General features: G+C 45.2%; 1 protein-coding gene across 1 annotated transcript in view; it reads right to left on the bottom strand.

Annotated features, from left to right (window-relative positions):
* Window positions 1–20,253: 20,253 nt before the first annotated feature.
* The window catches only part of LOC124789212 (ice-structuring glycoprotein-like), a 43,265-nt gene continuing 41,063 nt past the window's right edge, over window positions 20,254–22,455 (bottom strand). The window contains exon 4 of the mRNA XM_047256506.1: window positions 20,254–21,192. Coding sequence (XP_047112462.1) covers window positions 20,329–21,192 — 864 coding nt within the window. The 3' untranslated portion in view covers window positions 20,254–20,328. The remainder of the gene's footprint in view (window positions 21,193–22,455) is intronic.

The raw sequence follows: 22,455 nt of genomic DNA on the forward strand, positions 1-22,455 counted from the left end.
CTGAAAGCAAATCGCTCCTTTCTTGCTCCCAACAAGCAGCACAGTGCCAGTCACTGTGGCATATTTCTAAGGCTAATGGCCATAGTTTTGCCCGTTGCTAGCAGGCAATGCTGTATGATACTAAGAAATAAATTTATCCACAAGAAACTCCGCAAACAGGAACTTGAAGAGACACTTTTAGACGACCTTCGCATAAAGGCTCTTGTCTAGATACCTCACAACCCCGTCCCGGTAATTGCGAGCAATTAATCAGAAACAAAGCAGTGATTAAAACTATGGTAGCTATGCATTAAGGGCTATTTTCAGGCTGTCATTCGCAGGAACCGGACGCAGCGTGCTAAGCGACGCGTAATATAGACATAATTGCGCCAATTACGCTGCTCCAGTTGGTCTGCGTCTCAACGTCTAAAGGCAGCAGAGGCGGATTCAGCCATTTATTGTTATTTTATTCAAATGATCCTTCGTGTTGTTGAGGCACAAGGTCATTGCGCCACAAATGTCAAGGAGTACACTCGCATAAAGGGGCATATTTGTAACTGTCATCAAAGTACTTTGATTATGTTCCTCTTTTCTTCTTAACTCGTTTTAATGTCTTCATTTCCGAGTATCTCCCCCATGTAATGCCACCAATAATTCGATTTACTGCTTTTCGTCTCCGTGGGCCCATCAAGTTTTCCCTACACTAGTTTTTCCAGTATCTATTTAACTATTACTGGTTACCAAACTTCATGTTCCACACTAGGCCCATTGAGCAGACATATGTTTCAGTTGACCAAGTATCACATTTAACTTAAATTGACAGATGCTACAGAACTAATCGACACTATCACTTCTTATCTCCGCCAGTATTCCTTAATTTTTTTCCTAATCTCTACTTTATTTTTACGCGCCATTTTGTAGATACCAGAATAAAAAATTATACGACTTTGGGAACATTATTACCATGTGAAGCTGTCGGGAGCAATTTTATCCGCTTTCAAAACTAATATGTGCCTACAAATCTCAACATTCAGTATACACCATTCTAAATTACGTATCAAGATGTTGTAATAAATATTTCTGTATCCGTGGCTGCCCTGTATTAAGTACATCAGTACCATTTATAATGGAACAATATCTCGTTGTTGGAAAATATGAGGTATGTGAGAAAAGTCATGAGAGTGATTTTTTATCTAGAAAATCTTTTAGTTTCTTCAAGCAACAATATTGTCCCATTCAAAATAGTTTCCTTCGTCAGCTATAAACCGGCTGAGTCGTTGTTCCCAATCTTGGTAGCAGAGCTGTAAATCTTCTACTGGTAGGCCTCTAACATTCCAGTCACATTCTTTTTTAATGTTCTCCGGAGTCCCAAAACGACGTACTATTAAGATATTTTTCAGTTCCTGGAAAAGAAAAAAGTCTGAAGGAGCCTGAGTAGGGGAGTGGGGGGGGGGGGGGGGGGCGGCAATCGAACAACAGGAATGGCTTTCGAACTAAAAAATTCCGTGATGGAGTGGCCATGTGACATGGGGCGTGGTCACGATGCAGCATCCACTCGTCTGCAGTGTCCGGCCTCAATCGATTCATCCTTTCCTAAGCCTTTGAAGAACATCATTTTGTCACCCATCATCCTTACTGTAAAACGTCGGCCTGATCTCACAAAAGCATGCACACGTTCATCGTTTTAGTCGGTTTTCGGAGTTGAAGGTCTCCATGAGCCAGAATCATCTTCAGTGTGTTCTCGGCCTTTCCGAAAATGATTTTCACCACAGAAGAAGTAGTGCTCTTTGTAAGGAATATCCCCTACACGCCTGTTTCAGTTTTTCAAAACCCACACTTGTGGATGTTCCAAGTTTAACACAAAACTCAATGGCATAACGTTGCTCTAAATTCCACTGTTCCATTTTCGTACCACACAACAAAAACACTACTTCATTGATGGTGCTCTCAAAAATCACGTGATAGCTGTGTGGAGCTGGCACTCGGACTAAGCATCTGGAAGGGTTGAGCACACCTGTTTTCGCAAGTGGAACAACACAGCGTTGCCTGATCGCTCGCAGTGTTGTCAGTGTCATTATTTGTCTCACACTCCTCGCACTTAACTTGTGGTACATAATATCATAACTTATACCGCATTCCAAAATCAGATTAATGTGAGAGATAATATAGCACACTTATCAGAAAAAGTAAATCATGTGCCTCAAGGTGTGGAAAAATCCAGCCAATTCTGCACAGGAGCAAAAATACTCAAAATGGCTCAAATGGCTCTGAGCAATATGGGACTTAACATCTATGGTCATCAGTCCCCTAGAACTTAGAACTACTTAAACCTAACTAACCTAAGGACATCACACAACACCCAGTCATCACGAGGCAGAGAAAATCCCTGACCCCGCCGGGAAGCGAACCCGCGAACCCGGGCGTGGGAAGCGAGAACGCTACCGCACGGCAAAAATACTATAGATAGGTGATAGTTAATAATAACATGGACTGTAACGTTACAGGTTTCACTGAGAACAAATACAACTGATCTCCGATTTAGAGTCGTTGGCTACAGAATGCAAAAGTTTAGCTTTTCGAGAAATAGTTGTTATTTCAAAATGGTAGTTCTTTTCTTACTTTACAACTTAAATTTATGTATATTACTGTACTGCTGTTATTATTAATAGCACTAAAAGAAAAATAGTGTTTCGTTTTCAGTGTGTAGAAGATCAAAATGTTAGTGTCTTATATTGACAACACATACTAATAAAATTTCTCACAATTCAAAGAGAAACTCCTAAGACTGTACATAATTTGTTATGTAACTAGCTTTTTTCCGCAGCTTCGACCGCGTATGCATTCGCCACATATTGAACACACCTCCTCCTCGTCCTTTCTGTATCCACCTCTCCCTCCCTCTGTCTATCCATCTCACCCTCCTACATTTGTCTGTCTGTCACCTTATTACTCACTCTGTCTCCATCACCATCTCCCCCTCTTCGTCCATTTCCTCCTCCTCCTCTCTCTTTCCATCTCCACCTTCCCACCTTCCTTTTCCACCTGCCCACTAAACCTCTATACCTTCCACCTACCCCACACATCACCCACTCATCCAATCTTTCTGTCCATTTGCTCCTTCCCTCACCCTGCCCCTTCCCTCCTCAAAGCTCATAGGCACGTGTAGCTCCTGCAAGACAATTCAATATAGGAGGCCAATACCACTCCCACAATACGTCCGTCGAGCAGAGCACGTTACAAATTAGAATCTTGCAAATCATTTATTTTCCGGTGAACCCAATTCGATTAAATGTGTGTGGTAAAATTTAACAATATTATACGAATTTATCCTTTGGAAAATATATTTAGGGGCTACAGTCTGGAACCGCGCGACCGTTACGGTCGTAGGTTCGAATCCTGCCTCGGGCATGGATATGTGTGATGCCCTTAGGTTAGTTAGGTTTAACTAGTTCTAACTTCAAGTGGACTGATGACCTCAGAAGTTAAGTCCCATAGTGCTCAGAGCCATTTGAACCATTTTAAAGGATTACTTAGGAAGAAACAATGCGCAAAGAAATGGATACGGAACTGACAAGCAATGAAGAGATACATAGATTCAGCGATAATGAAGAGCTCAGTAGCTAGTTCAGTTGAAGAGGAGTGAATATCTATAAAAAGGGCGACCACGGAAGTTGCAAAGTAAAAGGGTACAAGGAAGGTAACTTCGAAGAAATACTTAAGTTTATGGATCACAGTAGAAAGTACAAAATTGTTTAGGGACATTCAGAAGTGCAGAAATACAGGTCACTGAGCAATGATATAAACTGCGAGTGCAGGGAGGCTAAAGCGAAACGGCTGCTTGAAATATGCGAAGAAACCGAAAAACAATCAGTGAAATTAAAGGTAAAGCTGTATCATTAAGAGTCAACGGGAATTCCACTAAAATGTAGAGGAGAGAGCGGATGGATGGAAAGAGTACATTGAAGGCCTGTATGTTGGGCAGGTCATGTCTAACGAAGTGACAGAAGCAGAAACAACAGGTGATAGGGAAGAGATTGGAGATCCTGTGTTAGAATCAAAATTTAAAAGAGCTTTCGAAAACTTGGGTCCAAATAAGGCAAAAGGAATAGATAACATTTCATCAAAATTTCTTAAATCATTGGTGGATATGGCAACAAAACGACTAGTCACGTCGGTGTCTTTAATTTGACGATATACCATCAGACTTTCGGAAAAAAAACATCCACGCAATACCGAAGATAGTAAGATCTGAGAAGTGCAACAAATGTTGCACAATCACCTTAACACCTCATGCATTCAAGTTGCTCACAAGAGTAATATACAGGAGAATGGAAAAGAAAATAGAGGCGAGAGTTGTGATTCGTTGATAATGGAATCAAGACACGAAAAAATTCGAGAGACGTTCACAGGATTTGTTAACTTGGAAAAAGCGTTCGACAGTACAAAATGTTGCAAGATGTTCGACATTCTGAGAAAAGTAGGTGTAAAGTGCAGGGAAAGAAGCGAACATTACGTAAGGCTAACTACTCGCTGTCGAGAGGAATGACGTTAAACGTATTGACAAATGCATAGAGGTTGACGGACATCATTTTGAGTATTTATTGCATTAATGTGGTATTTACAGGTAATCACGCTGTAACAGGATGCGTTCTCAGAAATGGTAAGTTCACAAAGGTGCATGTATCACATTGGAACAACCGAAATAAAATGTTCAAACGTACCTACGTTTTGTATTTTAATTTTAAAAAACGTACCTGTTACCAGTTGTTCGCCTAAAATTGTGAGCCATATGTTTGTGACTATTACAGCTCCATCTAGCACAAAGCGTAAAAGTTATCCAAGTAAAACATTCATATTTCTTTACGTACTACACGAATTTGTAATAAAAAATGGGGGTTCCTATTTAAAAGAACGCAGTTGATATCCGTTTAACCTACGGCAGCGCCATCTAGCGGGCCAACCATACGCAATCTGGTTTCCCCCTTCAAGCTAGACGAGTTTCGTTCTTTGTAGTTTTTTCGTTTGACGCTTATTTCGTGAGATATTTGGCCCGGTCACAATCAATGGGCCACCCTGTAGACTGAGAATAAATCGAAGAAAGACGAAAGTAATGAGAAGAAGCACAAATGAGAACAGCCATAAACTTACATCAGGAATGGTGATCATGAAATAGAGGAAGTTAAGGAAATCTACTATCTAGGCAGCAAAAAACCCATGTAGGGCGGAACAAGGGCAACATCAATAGCAGACCAGCACTGGCAGAAAGGGCATTCCTAGCCAAAAGTATCTACTAGTATCAAACGTTAGATTTATTCTGAGGAAGAAATTTCTGACAATGTATATTTGGAGCACAGTAGTGTACAACTGTGGGGAAAAAAGAACAGAAGAGAATCGAAGCGTTGGGATGTGGTGCTACGGAAGAATGTTGAAAATAAGGTGAACTGATGACGTAAGGATTGAGGAGGTTCTCCGCAGAATCGGCGAGGAAAGGAATATATGGAAAATATTGCCAAGAAACGCTCAAAAATTCTGATGTATAAAAAGAATTGCCGGCATTGGGAAGACTACACTTAAATTGGGGGAGCTAGTCTTCAGACACGACACTATCTATTAACGAAACCATCACCGCGCAGACATTCTACGTGACAGGTTGTAACGCCGGAAATGCATATCCTCCTATTTCCATCTATTGTGCTATAGATTTTTCCTTATTTTGTCACCTGAAGATATGACATTTCTGTCTCTTTATATATTGTAGTTGTTTTACTGTTTGTATATATATATTTATGCATTTATGTTGGTTTGTTTTGTGAATATTATTTGTATTTATACGCAGGGTCTGGCCTAGGGAAAACTATGCTATCGAACGAACACATCGATAGGTCGTGTGGAGAACCAAAGTGTTTAGGATCTTTGGTAATGTTAACTCTATCGCTTGGAGCGCGAGCAGAGGGGGAGTCTGGCTGGGGTGGTGCAGTGGAGCAGGTGTGTCGTGTGACGCTCCCGCGAGTTGCCACGCTTTCGGGGTTTGGCAGCATGTAATTGCACTCGACTTGCTATGATAGTTTCTGACACGGTGTCGCGGACGGGAAGCATTAGCTGGCGCACATCAAGAGCCCGTTTCGCCTGGTGACCGTGTCGAGAAGAAGGCGCGCCAACATCCAGCTTCTGCAACAGCGACCGCCGACAATGAGTGACTGCCACCTCCTCGATCGACGGCTTCAAACCTTCAATCATCCAACAAGGAAGACTGGAAGCAAGTAAAGTTTTAGAACTGTATGGCAGACCTCAGCTTTTCAAACTGATCCATTTTCATAACTAAATTACAGCAACGTAGCATGAACCTTTGTTGCTCATTGTTCCAATTGCATTACCAAGCAGGGTCCCTTCCTTTTCCGGAATGAACCAGAGTGAGGTTGAAATTCAATATAATTAGATTTCACTGCTTTAATTTCAAAGTTCAATTAAGGTATTCGTAGCTGGCTACTATATTTAGATTACACAAGCACAAATTAAGAGTGCGAGTTTTGTTACCGTATTTTAGCTTACTTGTGACTGCAGCTCAGCTTGGTACGCACTAAATTTTACTATTGTTAATTGTTCAGAATCATTTAATTCAAGTTCAAAGTTAAATCTCTTATTTCTAAATTGCGTAGATTCAAGTAGCTTTTGAATTGATTGTTGAGGTAGTCCAAGACTAACCGTATTTTACCGAATTTCGATGTGCTTCAGAAAGAAAGCTCACTATTAACTTCAGTCACTAAATTAACTTTCAATTTTCCGGTTTTATTAATTCTTTTGCTAAATTAAGTCAGAGTGTAGCGAAATTTATTACTTCTGACAAACTTTCAGTTTTCACACTACACGTGTCAACCTTCAGTTGCTGCGCTTCTAGTGGTAATTATATGTGTAATAATCTTTCTTTTTCAGTTACTATAGTAATTGTCCTTAGGACTGGCGACCGTAATTTCCCCCAAATCTCAAATATCTAATTACCACTAGTTAATTGTTAACGTGACGGCCGCACATTTACTTTCTTTATTAACTTTACCCCTTTTCAAAATTAATTTCCACCAGTTTCATTTGCATTTTTCCTTTCATTTAGGTGTAACCCTTTCCTCCCTCTTTACCGACAAATTAACTTCGGTGACGATTGCTTTTCCCAAATTTCCATTAGGTACACGCGGTTTAATTCTTCACTGTCATTAAGGTCGATAAGTGAGGGGGAGGTTACAAGGTGGAGGAATAAAGTCTGCTAAACTGACGAGCACGTGAAAGCATTTCGGACATCTTCGCCACACCGTCAAGAAATCGATGGGGACGTGAGCAGTTGGTAAGTCTCTGACATGTCGCTCTCCTCTTTTAGGCACGTTTACCATTGAACGTATGACTGATCGTAGTGATTGTTCACAGCAGGGTGGCTCACAGAATACCTTCTGCACTCATATTCATAAATTGACCGATATCTCAGCATCACGAAAAGGATTACATTGTAACTGTACTATGAACTAAGCTGTGAGGTGTGGAGAGCGGACAACAAGATTTTCTCAATTGCAAACGTTTTTAAATTTCAGTAGAATAGTTATTCCTAGGTACAGGACCATGTTGTACCTAGGGACATGTTCTCACATTTGGAAAAACCGTGAGTTTTTCGGAGTAATTTTTGTAACTGCAGCATATAAAAAGTGAATGCCCTTATTTAAAAATGGAATCACAAATGCCGAGTGGAGTGGTCGCGCGGTTTAGGGCGCGATGTCATGGATTGCGCGGCCCCTCCCGCCGAAGGTTCGAGTCCTCCCTCTGGAATGGGTGTGTGTGTGTTGTTCTTAGCATAAGTTAGTTTAAGTAGTGCGTAAGTCTAGGGACCGATGACAGCAGTTGGCCCCTTAGGAATTCACACACATTTGTGCTTTTTTTTTCAATTACAAAATATAATAAACTATTACAGGGCACGCTAAAGGCGAAAGTCTGAAAATGTACCAAGTACAACATTCTCCTCTAAATACGTTTGCGAGCCCTGCCGTATTTAGAGGAGATGTTAACTATCCTCAAGTGTTTGGCGCATATTACAATTTCAGTAGCGGTGAATGAGAGAAAACAGTTTATGAAACAGTAATTTTTTAGAACATTTCTCGTGGAGAAATAGCGATCTGACTAAAAGTACATTAAAAAAGCGTTACCAGCTGTCTTGACAGAAAAACATTAATTTCGATGGTAACCAGTTTCGGTAGGTATTTGACCATCCTCATACCATGATGATAGGAGGTGACGGTGAATGGAGCGGGTTTTGGAACTTCACGAACGTCAAATAATGTTCGTGGAGTTACAACACCATGCCCAAAAAAAGTGGTTCAAATGGCTCTGAGCACTATGGGACTTAACTTCTGAGGTCACCAGTCGCCTAGAACTTAGAACTAATTAAACCTAACTTACCTAAGGACATCACACACATCCATGCCCGAGGCAGGATTCGAACCTGCGACTGTAACGGTCGCGCGGTTCCAGACTGTAGCGCCTAGGACCGCTCGGCCACCCTTGCCGGCCACCATCCCCGTTCACCGCCAACGCCTACCAACAATGTATGGGAGTCTGAGGATGGTCAAATACTAATCGATACCGGTTACCATCGAAATGCAGTCTTTTGCTGTCGAAACTGTTTGTAATCCACTTTCAAAACCTTATCAAACAGCGATAAATGTATTCTTTTGAAAATTATGCAGAATATACAATGATGAGCCAAAATATCCCCACCGTCACGTTGGATGCCGCCTGGTGGTGTTGCGGGTACGTGACGCGGTAAGACTGATGACCTTAGAAGTTAAGTCCCATAGTGCTCAGAGCCATTTGACGCGGTAATAACAAAAGTATGTAAGCGGTGGAGACGCGGACGACAGGGGATCACCCTAGCGAACATATGGGGTGCAAATCAGAAAAATCCATTGAGTTAAGCGACTTTGACAAAACACAGATGAAAATGAAATGAAATGATCGTATGGCATTGTTGGTCCGGAGGTCCCATTCGGGTTCGGCCGCCAATTGCAAGTCTTATTTCATTCAACGCCACATTGGGCGACTTGCGCCCCGATGATGAGGATGAAATGAAAACGCAGATTATTATTATGCAGAGCCTGTGAAAAAGTATCTCGAAAACGACGGAGCTGATTGAACGTTCACGTGCTACTGTCGTGAGCATCTAAGGAAAGAGGTAGAAGAAAGTGAAACTACCACTAGGCGCTAAATGGTTCGACGCCGACGGCTCTTCATAGATCGAGGGGTTTCGAGGCTTGTCTGCTCAGTGAAAGAGGATAAATGGTGACCTTTGGCATCTCTAGCGAAAGAGCACAATGCTGGTGCACGCACAAGTGTATCGGAGATCACTGTTCGTCGTACACTACTGGCCATTAAAATTGCTACACCAAGAAGAAATGCAGATGATAAACGGGTATTCATTGGACAGATATATTATACTAGAACCTACATATGATTACATTTATACGCAATTTGGGTGCATAGATCCTGAGAAATCAGTACCCTGAACAACTACCTCTGGCCGTAATAACGACCTTGATACGCCTGGGCATTGAGTCAAACAGAGCCTGGATTGCGTGTACAGGTACAGCTGTCCATGCAGCTTCAACACGTTACTACAGTTCATCAAGAGTAGTGACTGGCGTATTGTGACCAGCCAGTTGCTCATCCACCATTGACCAGACGTTTTGAATTGGTGAGACATCTGGAGAATGTGCTGGCCAGTGCAGCAGTCGAACATTTTCTGTATCCAGAAATGCCCGTACAGAACCTGCAACATGCTGTCGTGCATTATCCTGCTGAAATGTAGGGTTTCGCAGGGTTCGAATGAAGGGTAGAGCCACGGGTCGTAACACATCTGAAATGTAACGTCCACTGTTCAATGCGAACAAGAGGTGACCGAAACGTATAACCAATGGCACCCCATACCATCACGCCGGGTGATGCGCCAGTACGGCGATGACGAATACACGCTTCCAATGTGCGTTCACCGCGATGTCGCCAAACACGGATGCGACCATCATGATGCTGTAAACAGAACCTGGATTCATACGAAAAAATGACGTTTTGCCATTTGTGCACCCAGGTTCGTCGCTGAGTACACCATCGCAGGCGCTCCTGTCTGTGATGCAGCGTCAAGGGTAACTGCAGCCATAGTCTCCAAGCTGATAGTCCATGCTGCTGCAAATGTCGTCGAACTATTCGTGCAGATGGTTGTTGTCTTGCAAACGTCCCCATCTGTTGACTCAGGAATCGAGACGTGGCTGCAAGATCCGTTGTAGCAATGCGGATAAGATGCCTGTCTTGTCGACTGCTAGTGATACGAGGCCGTTGGGATCCAGCACGGCGTTCCGTATTACCCTGCTTAAACCACCGATTCCATATTCTGTTAACAGTCATTGGATCTCGACCAACGCGAGCAGCAATGTCGCGATACAATAATCCGCAATTGCGATAGGCTACAATCCGACCTTTATCCAAGTCGTAAACATGATGGTACGCATTTCTCCTCCTTACACGAGGCATCGCAACAACGTTTCACCAGGCAACGCCGGTCAACTGCTGTTTGTGTATGAGAAATCGGTTGGAAAGTTCCCTCATGTCAGCACGTTGTAGGTGTCGCCACCGGCGCCATCCTTGTGTGAATACTCTGAAAAGCTAATCATTTGCATATCACAGCATCTTCTTCCTGTCGGTTAAATTTCGCGTCTGTAGCACGTCATCTTCATGGTGTAGCAATTTTAATGGCCAGTGCTGTACGTTCCGAACGGGGAGCTCCGTAGCAGACCTCCGCCACGTGTTCACATGTTGACCCAACGACATCGTCAATTACGACTGCGGTGGGCACGGGACCATCGGGATTCGACCGTCGATCAATTGAAACGTGTCGCGTCTTCGGATGAATCACATTTTTGCTACACTAGGTCGATTATCGCGTCCACAAACGCCAGCATAGAGGTGAACGGTGACTCGAAACGTGCAGCATGCCACAGACGCAGACTGATGGGAACCTGCATCATTTCATGCTTGATGTCTTCCCCGAAGGCGATGTCATCTTTCAGCAGCATAGTTGTCCGTGTCTCGGAGCCGTGCTACAGTGGTTTGAGGATCAATATAGTGAACTGACATTGATGTCTCGGCGACCAAATTCGCCTGATATATATCCTACAGAACGCATCTGTGTCGCTGTCGGACGCCATCATCGCGTACGCAAATCAGTCGCCCATTACTTACGCGAATTACGTGACCTGCACATGGGCATCTAATGCCACATACCTCCAAAAATCTACCAAGAAACTGTCGAATCCCTGATATGCAAATCAGTGACGCACAAACAAGCTATTAAGCAAGTGGTCATAACGTTTTGGCTCATCGGAGTACGGAGCAGCACCCTATCCATGATGGAAGTATATTAGGCTCTGTTTGAGGGTGTTCATGTAGAGGCAGAGTGTGGGAATTGTGATTACCATACAGTCGTGACAACAATGGGCACAAAGGTGTAAAGGACTAAGAGAGTATGTAAAGAAGTCTACACGTTGAGTAAAATGGATAAGGAAGGGGTTTTTCTAATCTGACAGCCAGTAGCTAGATGTAGTTGATCCATTCAGTGAACGTGGAGTCGGACCCTGCCTCATGTTCAAACGGATAATACACCAAGCACTAGGAAAATACGTACCTAGCGCAAAAACTCGTTCTTGATCTCACTAGTGAAACACACAATATCAGGAAACTCTCTACGAAACAGAGGTACGAAATAAATCAAAACAGATTAGCAAATTCTACATGACAAGTATTTCTTGGGGGGCCAGAATTTGGCATTTTTTCGAATCGTTTAACAGTTTTTACTAACATCTTGACATTCTCATCTTCTTTGGGGACAATTATAATGGTCTTTAGCCAAAAAGTATACATTTCAAATACATTTGTAATAGCTTGAACAATTTTTCGTACTGATGTCAATAGTAGATCGTAGTCATACATTCGCGGTTATCTCGAAAAAAGGACGTTCCCGGAAACTCGTTTGCTGGAAAGGTTTTTCCTCTGTTATCGTTTATTTTCATCCGTGTCAGTTGGCTTTATTAACTAGCTGTTCCCGATCATGCGTCGCTGTCGCTTAGTAAGGTTAAATGGAAAAGAAAGGAAAGTACAGGTGTGTAATACACTATGTGATCAAAAATATCCGGACACCTGGCTGAAAATGACTTAAAAGTTCGTGGCGCCCTCCATCGGTAATGCTGGAATTCGATATGGTGTTTCCCCACCCTTAGCCTTGATGACAGCCTCCACCCATATATGTAATCGTGCTGGAATATTTCTTGGGGAATGGCAGCCCATTCTTCACGGAGTGCTGCACTCAGGAGAGGTATCGATGTCTGTCGGTGAGGCCTGGCACGAAGTCGGCGTTCCAAAACATCCCAAAGGTGTTGTATAGCATTCAGGTCAGCACTCTGTGCAGGCAGCGCATTACAGGGATGTTATTGTCGTGTAACAAACTCCAATACTAGCCGTGCATTATGAACAGGTGTTCGAACGTGCTGAAAGGTGCAATCGCTATGCCCGAATTGCTCTTCAACAGTGGGAAGCAAGAAGGTGCTTAAAACATCAATGTAGACCTGTGCTGTGATAGTGCCACGGAAAACAACAAGGGATGCAAACCCCATTCATGAAAGCACGACCACACCATAACACCACCGGCTACTATTGGCACTACACACGCTGGCAGATAACGTTCACTGGGAATCCGCCATACCCACATAATGCCATCGGATCGCCTCATTTTGTACCATGATTCGTCACTCCACAACGTTTTTCCACTGTTCAATCGTCCAATGTTTACTCTCTTTACACCCAAGCGAGGAGTCGTTTGGCAAGATGTGTGGCTTATGAACAGCCTCTCGACCATGATCCAACTTTTCTCAGCTCCCGCCGGACTGTCATAGTACTTGCAGTGGACCCTGATGCAGTTCGGAATTCTTGTGTGATGGTCTGGATAGATGTCTGCCTATTACACATTACGACCCTCTTCAACTGTCGGCGGTCTCTGTCAGACGAGGTCGGCCTGTACGCTTTTGTGCTGTACGTGTCCCTTCACGTTTCCATTTCACTATCGCATTGGAAACAGTGGACCTAGGAATGTTTAGGAGAGTGGAAATCTGGAGTATAGGCTTATGACACATGCGACACCCAATCACCTGATCACGTACGAAGTCTGTGAGTTTCGCGGAGCACCCCATTCTGCTCTCTCACGATGTCTAATGAGTACTGAGGTCGCCGATTGGAGTTCCTGGCAGTAGATGGCACCACAATGCACTTCATATGAAAAACGTGTGTTTTTCGGGGTGTCTGGAAACTTTTGATCACACAGTGTATGTATGGGAATTGGATATGCGTCCATAATCTTCTTCTCCCCCCTGTCTCTAGCCCTCTCCTCCTCCTTCCCACCGAGCGAGGTGGCGCAGTGGTTAGCACACTGGACTCGCATTCGGAAGGACGACGGTTCAATCCCGCGTCCGGCCATCCTGGTTTAGGTTTTCCGTGATTTCCCTATATTTCAGGCAAATGCCAGGATGGTTCCTTTGAAAGGGCACGGCCGATTTCCTTCCTCATCCTTCCATAACCCGAGCTTGTGCTCCGTCTCTAATGGCCTCGTTGCCGATGGGACGTTAAACACTAATCTCCTCCACCTCCTCCTCCTCCTCCTCCTTCCCCCTACCCATGCCCATCCCATCACCTGGTCTCCCCTCTCTCCGTCCATCTCCGCCTTCCCCCACTCCACCTCATACTGCCCCCTATTTCCCCTGCTCTCTCTGCCCGTCACTCCTCCTCCCTTTCTGTCTCCATATTCTCCTGCCCCTCTCTCCATCTACTCCTGCCCCTCCCCCCCCCCCCCATCCTGTCTGTCCATCTTCTCATTTCCGCCTTCTATCCTTCTATGTCCATTTCATAGCACCTCTCTGTCGTTCTCCCATTTCCCCTCTCTTTGACCTTGAGCCTTGTTTACTGTTATTGTAAATTCAGATTATGTAGTAGTATTCTAATTGTAGTCAGATAAGCCATAATTGCAAGATTGCTGTTTGTTAACAAAGTTCCACCCTATATGTGTCCACACTTTTGTTACAGTAGCATTTGAAAATTTGAAGTAAATCAGCTGAGTCCTTTTTTAATTTTTTCGGCACCAACGCTTCCCTTTCGTGTAGTAAGTATGTATTCCTAATTTATATATGTTAAGAATGTTTAGCCTTTGTCTGTCTGTACGTTATTAAAGTGTTGTGTAAAAATATGAAGTATTTTGGTCAAGAATTTGTAGAAATTTTTGGTCATAATATGTCCTATTTATACATTACATATTCATTTATATATTACATATATTACTAAAAGGTATATAAAAATGCGTGTTTCCGAATGCACTGTGAAACATTCCCTTAGAAAATATTTATAAATGACAATGCTGGTAAACCTCTTACGTTATTTGATTTTCAAACAGCTGAGCAAAACTGAACGTACTCAGACGTTTCTCTCTTTACTTATTCTGATTATCACAAAACTGACACACAATATTTTTCTAGCGCAACGCTATATCACTTTCAATAATCCCTACAAAAGAATGGCCCTGACTAACAATAACGTATACCTTTCATGAATCACTTACCTCACAAAAATCTTCGTTACTCAACCTATTGCAACACAGCGAGCGCCAGTACTTCCAGCTAAATAAAAGATTCTAACTACTGAAGGCACTAACTACTGATAGGCATAGCCGGCAAATGAAAGATTTTGATAGAGAACAAACAATGTATTTACCTTAATAATGTTCAAAAGTCATCATTTATATATCAGTTCATGATATCCAGTATTACAAATTTACTCTTTCTGATGGACACACGTCCAGATCGTCCGCTCTCAAAATTCTGCCATCTCTCACCTCCAACTGCGCAACGCTATGCGCTGTTCACATCCAACTGCCCAACATACAATAGCAAATATTCCAACAATGCAAACCAGCCACAGACTGCACACAGCACAGTCAGTGATTTTCGTACAGAGCGCTACGTGGCGATACCAACATAAAAGCCTAAACAGCCTACTTGAAACTGCTGTGTGAAAATTTCGAGACAATTGGTAAAGAACTGTCGGAGATTTTAGATTTTGATCGAATGAACTTTCACATTTTATGCAGATTTCCGCTATAATTGTTACATATAAATGTATATATTACATGTGGGGCCTCACTAGGTACGTGAAAACATGCTGATATTTACATGAAACGTTGTATCAAAATCTGAAAGAAACCGATGAAGAATTTCTGACGATATACGATTTTGAACAAACGAACATCTACATTTTTATTTATTAGATTACGATGCATTCTGCTTATCGCAGCGTGACTGGGGGCGGGGGGACGGCACACTGGCTGTTGTGTTCCGTCTCGGAGCTAAACTGCACTCGATTATCGGTCGGGTCCGGCTGCCTCAGGCGGCAAGAATGTATACTGGCCAGGTTCTCTCAACGGCGGTCTCACGATACGCGGGGCGCTCCCGTACCGACGCGTATGACGTAATGCGGGAGTGGAAGCGGCGTCTGCGGGGGCGGGGGCTGTCTGCCGCCACTCCCCCCACCCGCCATCTAAATGTCAAGGCGTGTGGCGTCCAGTGACGAAGCCGGAAACACGCCCACAACATGGGGGCTTTCCGCCACAGCTCACCACACTCTCGTCCAACATACTAGAATACTATACAACCGCCCTTCCAGAACAGTCGTTAACGAGGTCGAGTGTAAAATCTTCATTCCAGACACAGCAATACCGCAGGGAGCAATTTCCTCCCCTCTATTACACAGGTCATGCGCGTCAGACATCACAATATCCCAGAAGGTGGAACATAAGACTCTAACGCTGTACGTCTACGACAGAGCTTATTGGTGCCACACGCTTACGATAACAGTGACCAGTGAAGCAAATGAGAATTGAAACTTCCTGGCAGATTAAAACTGTGTGCCCGACCGAGACTCGAACTCGGGACCTTTGCCTTTCGCGGGCAAGTGCTCTACCATCTGAGCTACCGAAGCACGACTCACGCCCGGTACTCACAGCTTTACTTCTGCCACTATCTCGTCTCCTACCTTCCAAACTTTACAGAGTTTGGGCGTGACGGGAAGTGGCGGTGCGGTCCCCTACGGCACTGCGTAGGATCCTACGGTCTTGGCGTGCATCCGTGCGTCGCTGCGGTCCGGTCCCAGGTCGACGGGCACGTGCACCTTCCGCCGACCACTGGCGACAACATCGATGTACTGTGGAGACCTCACGCCCCACGTGTTGAGCAATTCGGCGGTACGTCCACCCGGCCTCCCGCATGCCCACTATACGCCCTCGCTCAAAGTCCGTCAACTGCACATACGGTTCACGTCCACGCTGTCGCGGCATGCTACCAGTGTTAAAGACTGCGATGGAGCTCCGTATGCCACGGCAAACTGGCTGACACTGACGGCGGCGGTGCACAAATGCTGCGCAGCTAGCGCCATTCGACGGCCAACACCGCGGTTCCTGGTGTGTCCGCTGTGCCGTGCGTGTGATCACTGCTTGTACAGCCCTCTCGCAGTGTCCGGAGCAAGTATGGTGGGTCTGACACACCGGTGTCAATGTGTTCTTTTTTCCATTTCCAGGAGTGTATTTTCACATGAAGTGAAGAACCTTGTAAAACGACTACAAAGTTGCGAGTGTATTGTCTAACAGAATAGAGGTAACTTCTAGAGAATACTGCATAAACATTTACTCAGTCGTCTGTACGAATATTTTGTGATATTCTTCGATATGCGTGGCACGTCGCTAAATTGTATGATGACCGGGAACCGTTTAAAATATAAACCAAGATTGCTTTGCATTACATGCATTGAAACATGGTGCATATGCAAAAATTCAGCATTCATCACACGTGCTATATGTCTCAATAATTACTGTTTTCCATGTCTCTACAATAAGTATCATCCTGATTCATGCAGTGCTTCAGATGTTACATATTATACTTGTCACAATACAGTAATATAAATTAAAAGACTATGCTGATTTGATTGAAAGCTCTCGTGTCTCCTATTTTATTTCCAATCTCCTAACGAAAAAACCCCATTTAAGGGTAAGCATTATAGGAATAATAAACTAATCACTAAATTCTGTTAATTGTTGCACTCATAATAAACGTGTTATTAAAATTACGTGGGAATGAAAAAAGTACCAGCAACAAGATTCGATTGACAGACTCGCACTTATGAAACTCCGTTCTTACTCTCTCGCCTGTGGATTGCTTGAGTATTTGCGGCCATACAAAGTATAAAGAACGCCTCAAATTTTCAAACACGATCCTCTAAGAAACGGTTGAGAGTTAAGTCTTCCTGTTTACATGTGTTGATGTCCTGTTCGTGCTGTACATACCCTGCCGATATGAATCAAATCCGTGGGGGAAGTTCGTACAGTTCCGTTGTTATCAAAAGATACTGCGAAGTATCTGGGCATCATCTACAGTACTGGCAATGAGTATACAGGCGAAGTTCCTATGAAACTAAGTACAACGTCTGAAACACAAGTATGTCTAATTGATTATGAAAGCAATAGATAAATACACTGATGAGCCAAAACATTACGAGCACATACCAGAAAGCGTGGAACGCAATTCAGCAGTGGTCCTGCGCGCAATGGTTTCGACAAATACTCGACAGGTTTACAGGGGTTTGTGGCACCAGATGCCTACGCTTAGGTCACACACTTGCCATAACTGTGGGCGGTTGGTTTGTGGGCACGGCTCTGGTGCCCGATAGCTTCCCAGTTGGGTCTCGCCGGATTCAGATAAGCCGAATTTCATGACAAAGACATAAACTGAGTTCACTGTCAAGCTCCTCAAACCACTGCAGCACGATTTTGGCCCTGTGACATGGACAGTTATCCTGCTGGAAGATGCCATGCCATCGCTGTTGGGGATGACATCAAGCATAAGGGGTTACAGAGGGTCCCCAATAGTCCACAGCTGTCATGGTGCCTTCGATTACTACCGGAGGTCCCATGCAAGGCCAGGTGAATGTCTCCCACAACATAATACTGCTCCCATAGGCCTGCGTCCGTGGCGCGCTGCATGTCTCGGTCAACTGTACTTCTAGATGACAGAGTACTTGGACACGACCAAAAACCTGGTTTCAAAACAAACAGGAATCATCCGAACAGGCAACACAATCTCACTTATCCGCCGTCCAACCTCGATGACCCCTTGCCCACTGTAATTATAATTGACGATGTTGTTGGATCAACATGGGAACACGTAGGAATCCTTTGCTGTGGAACACCATATTCAACACTGTGCCCTGAACGGCGTGCTCCAAAACACCTGTGCCTGCGCCAGCACTGTACTCCGTCGTCATATCGGCCACAGATCGCCGCCTACTTTGCTTTAGAGAGCGGGTAAGCCTCCAATCCGTACGTTCTGTGATGAAGTATGCACGTCCAACTTCTTATCGCCTACTCGTGGTTTCAGCACTCTTCAACAACTGTCCAAGGACGCTCACGACAGTAGCACGCGAACAGGCGACCAGCTTCGCCTTTTCGCTCTGAGGCACTGGGCCACAACAATCTGGCTTTTGTCAAAATCGCTTAAGTCGGCGGATTTCTGCATGTGCGCCGCTTGATCGTCGCTAGAATGGTTCCCCATTCGCCTCTGCTCCGCTCATATACTTCTCCAATTCGTCACGTGCCCTCTGCGCCTCCAGGCACCATACAACCTTGCAGTGAGCAGTGGTCATAATATTTTGGTATATCAGTGTGTTGTGTTGTTGTCTTCAGTCCAGAGACTGGTTTGATGCAGCTCTCCATGCTACTCTATCCTGTGCAAGATATTTCATCTCCCAGTACCTAGTGCAACCTACATCCTTCTGAATCTGCTTAGTGTATTCATCTCTTGATCTCCCTGTACGATTTTTACCCTCCACGCTGCACTCCAATACCAAATTGGTGATCCGTTGATGCCTCAGAACATGTCCTACCAACCGATCCCTTCTTCTAATCAAACTGGTAACATAACGTTTCCGAGTTTGATAAAGCTCGGATTGTAGCCTGTCCCGTTTGCTGTTTATCGTATCGCGACATTGCTGCTCGCGTTGGTCGAGATCCAATGACTGTTAGCAGAATATGGAATCTGTGGGTTCAGGAGGGTAATACGGAACGCGGTGCTGGATCCCAACGGCCTCGTATCACTAGCAGTCGAGATGACAGGCATCTTATCCGCATGGCTGTAAAAGATCGTGTAGCCACGTCTCGATCTCTGAGTCAACAGATGGGGACATTTACAAGACAACAACCATGTGCACGAACAGTTCGATGACGTTTGCAGCAGCATGGAGTATCAGCTCGGAGACCTTGGCTGCGGTTAGCCTTGACGCTGCATCACAGACAGGAACGCCTGCGATGGTGTACTCAACTACGATCCCTGCGAAACCCTACATTTCAGCAGTATAATGCACGACCGCATGTTGCAGGTCCTGTGCGGGCCTTTCTGGATACAGAAAATCTTCGACTGCTGCCCTGGCCAGCACATTCTCCAGATCTCTCACCAATTGAAAACGTCTGGCCAATGGTGGCCGAGCAACTGGCTGGTCACAATACGCCAGTCACTACTCTTGATGAACTGTGGTATCGTGTTGAAGCTGCATGGGCAGCTGTACCTGTACACGCCATCCAAGCTCTGACTCAATGCCCAGGCGTATCAAGGCCGTTATTACGGCCAGAGGTGGTTGTTCTTGGTACTGATTTCTCAGGATCTATGCACCCAAATTGCGTGAAAATGTAATCATATGTCAGTTCTAGTACAATATATTTGTGCAATGAATACCCATTTATCATCTGCATTTCTTCTTCGTGTAGCAATTTTCATGGCCAGTAGTGTAGTTTATAAAAAAAAATTACGCCGTCGGTGCTGAATAATTTCCCTCTAAAATCACTAAAATACAGTTTCATGCTGTTGGAACGCTTTCGCGCACTGAATAGTGTGACCACATGTACGATGTTTATTACGTTGACTAGCCTTCGTTGGCTTCGATTTGTCGACATCGTCACAATTCCTTACGTCAGTATAATTCCGTATTTTCGGACTCTTGTTGCTATTTGCCCTTGCTATTCTCCCTACATGAAGAATTTCTAAAATTTCGGTGATTATTTTTTAAGTTGCCTTTACAGTGGAGAGGAAACATGTAATTTAATGTAAATAATAGGAAACCTTTTAAGATGCCATCAATAGTTTATTGAAGATTTATGTACAGGTGAGGAGGGGTGTGAAGCTGCCTTAGAAAGCTTCAGCCCAGAAGGGCAGCCTTGGCCCTGAGGTGAGCGATGGCTTCGGCAGGCAGCGCCTCACTGGCCAGCACCACGGGCGAGCGGGCAGCGTACGTCAGAGGCTCGGCGGCCACCGTGTGGTAGGCGAAGGACCTGGCGGGCGACACCGACACCACGGCGGGGGCGGAGTAGGCGACGGCGGGGGCGGAGTAGGCGACGGCGGGCGCGGAGTATGCGATGGCGGGGGCAGCCACGGCGTAGGAAGCGGGGGCGGACACGGCGACGGCGGCCGGCTCGGGCACCTCGGGGGCGGCGGCGGCGCGGGCGGCGGCCTCAGCCACGGCGGTGGCGTGGGCGGCCTTGGCCTCGGCGACCTCGGGGGTGTCTTCGACGGGCTTGGGGGCCTCGAGGGCGGGGGCCTCGGGGGCGGCGGGGGCCACGGGCAGGTTGGTGGCGGACACGCGGAAGCCGTTCACGGCGTCGGCCGTGTAGCGCGCGCTCTGGACGACGCCGTTGCCGTCGACGTAGGAGTAGCCGCCGGCGACGGAGCCGTCGATGCCGCGCACCTCAGACTTGGCGGAGATGCCGTCGTGGTAGCCGTAGTTGTACTGGCCGAGCTCGTCCTGGGCGTGGTACTGCGACGAGATGGAGACGGGCGCGACGACGGCGGCGGGGGCGGCGGCGGTGTAGGAGATGGCAGCGGGGGCGGCTGCGGTGTAGGAGATGGCTGCGGGGGCAGCGGCGGCGTAGGAGATGGCTGCGGGGGCGGCGGCGCTGTAGGAGATGGCTGCGGGGGCGGCGGAGATGTGCGTCACGCCAGCCAGCCCTCCGTGCAGGTAGCCGGGCCTGGCAGCGGCTGTCGCCAGAAGGGCGCCGATGACAACCTGCAGGCGGGAGAAACACGTTCATAACAGTGCTAGCAACTCATGACGGTATTAATAAGATTCTGAGTCCAGAATGGGATTTTCACTCTGCAGCGGAGTGTGCGCTGATATGAAACTTCCTGGCAGATTAAAACTGTGTGCCGGACCGACACTTGAACTCGGGACCTTTGCCTTTCGCGGGCTAGTGCTCTGCCAACTGAGCTACCGAAGCACGACTTACGCCCCCTCCTCACAGTTTTACTTCTAGCAGTACCTCGTCTCCTACCTTCCAAACTTTACAGAAGCTCTCCTGCGAACCTACCGGCAGAAGTAAAGCTGTGAGGACGGAGCGTGAGTCGTGCTTGGGCAGCTCAGTTGGCAGAGCACTTGCCGGCGAAAGGCAAAGTTCTCGAGTTCGAGTCTCGGTCCGGCACACAGTTTTAATCAGCCAAGAAATTTCAAGATTTTGAGTGTTTCTCCATCACTACGTGCTAAGAATTGAAGTGTAAACTCGTTTCCAATGAAAGTTTCCTATACAAGATTTAACAATAGCGCGTTTTACTTGCTTGGTATTAAAATCCAACTACTACGTGAATTTAAATTTTGACGACACCTTGTACATCTATACTTGCCCATTTCCTGGATGAGAAACGCAGTTTAGAAACGTACATATTGAAAACATTTAGATACTGAAAGAAATTGCGCCTAGAATTACGAGAAATTTAAGCGCTTTAATTCTAGATGTAATAAAAAAACTGTCGAGGCACCGAATGAACAGGGGGTGAAATACCATATAGTAACTCAGTGGCAAAATTTGGAACCGATAGCTGATAAAACAAATCTAGAATGGATGACAGAATGGTGTTCAGGAGATTGTAGTAGCAACTCAGAAGATTGGGGGGCCAACAGAAGAGAGAGAATGCTGGGAACAGGTGCGATGAAATGTGCATGGTGCGCTTTTAGAACGTACGTTAAGTAAGATCATAAAAGGGAAAATATCAAGACTGACGATCATATCATACACAGGTCAGAATGAAGTACAGTGTTTCCAAACTGTCCACTAGAAGAAAATTTTTAAAAAATAGGAAGAATGTGATTACCAAGAACTGTTTATGGGCAACCATTTAAAGATACTGAAGGAGGGATATACACATTACAGACTGTCATTGGTGCATTTTGCAGATAATAAAGCTAAATAAAAAATACAGAGTTTTACAATACTGCAATAGTGTTTTAAGCATTCAGACTTCTTCCATTTTTAAAGTACTGTAAAACCGCCACACT

Source organism: Schistocerca piceifrons, chromosome 3 (assembly GCF_021461385.2).
Source record: "Schistocerca piceifrons isolate TAMUIC-IGC-003096 chromosome 3, iqSchPice1.1, whole genome shotgun sequence".
In the NCBI taxonomy this organism is placed as follows: Eukaryota; Metazoa; Arthropoda; class Insecta; order Orthoptera; family Acrididae; genus Schistocerca; species Schistocerca piceifrons.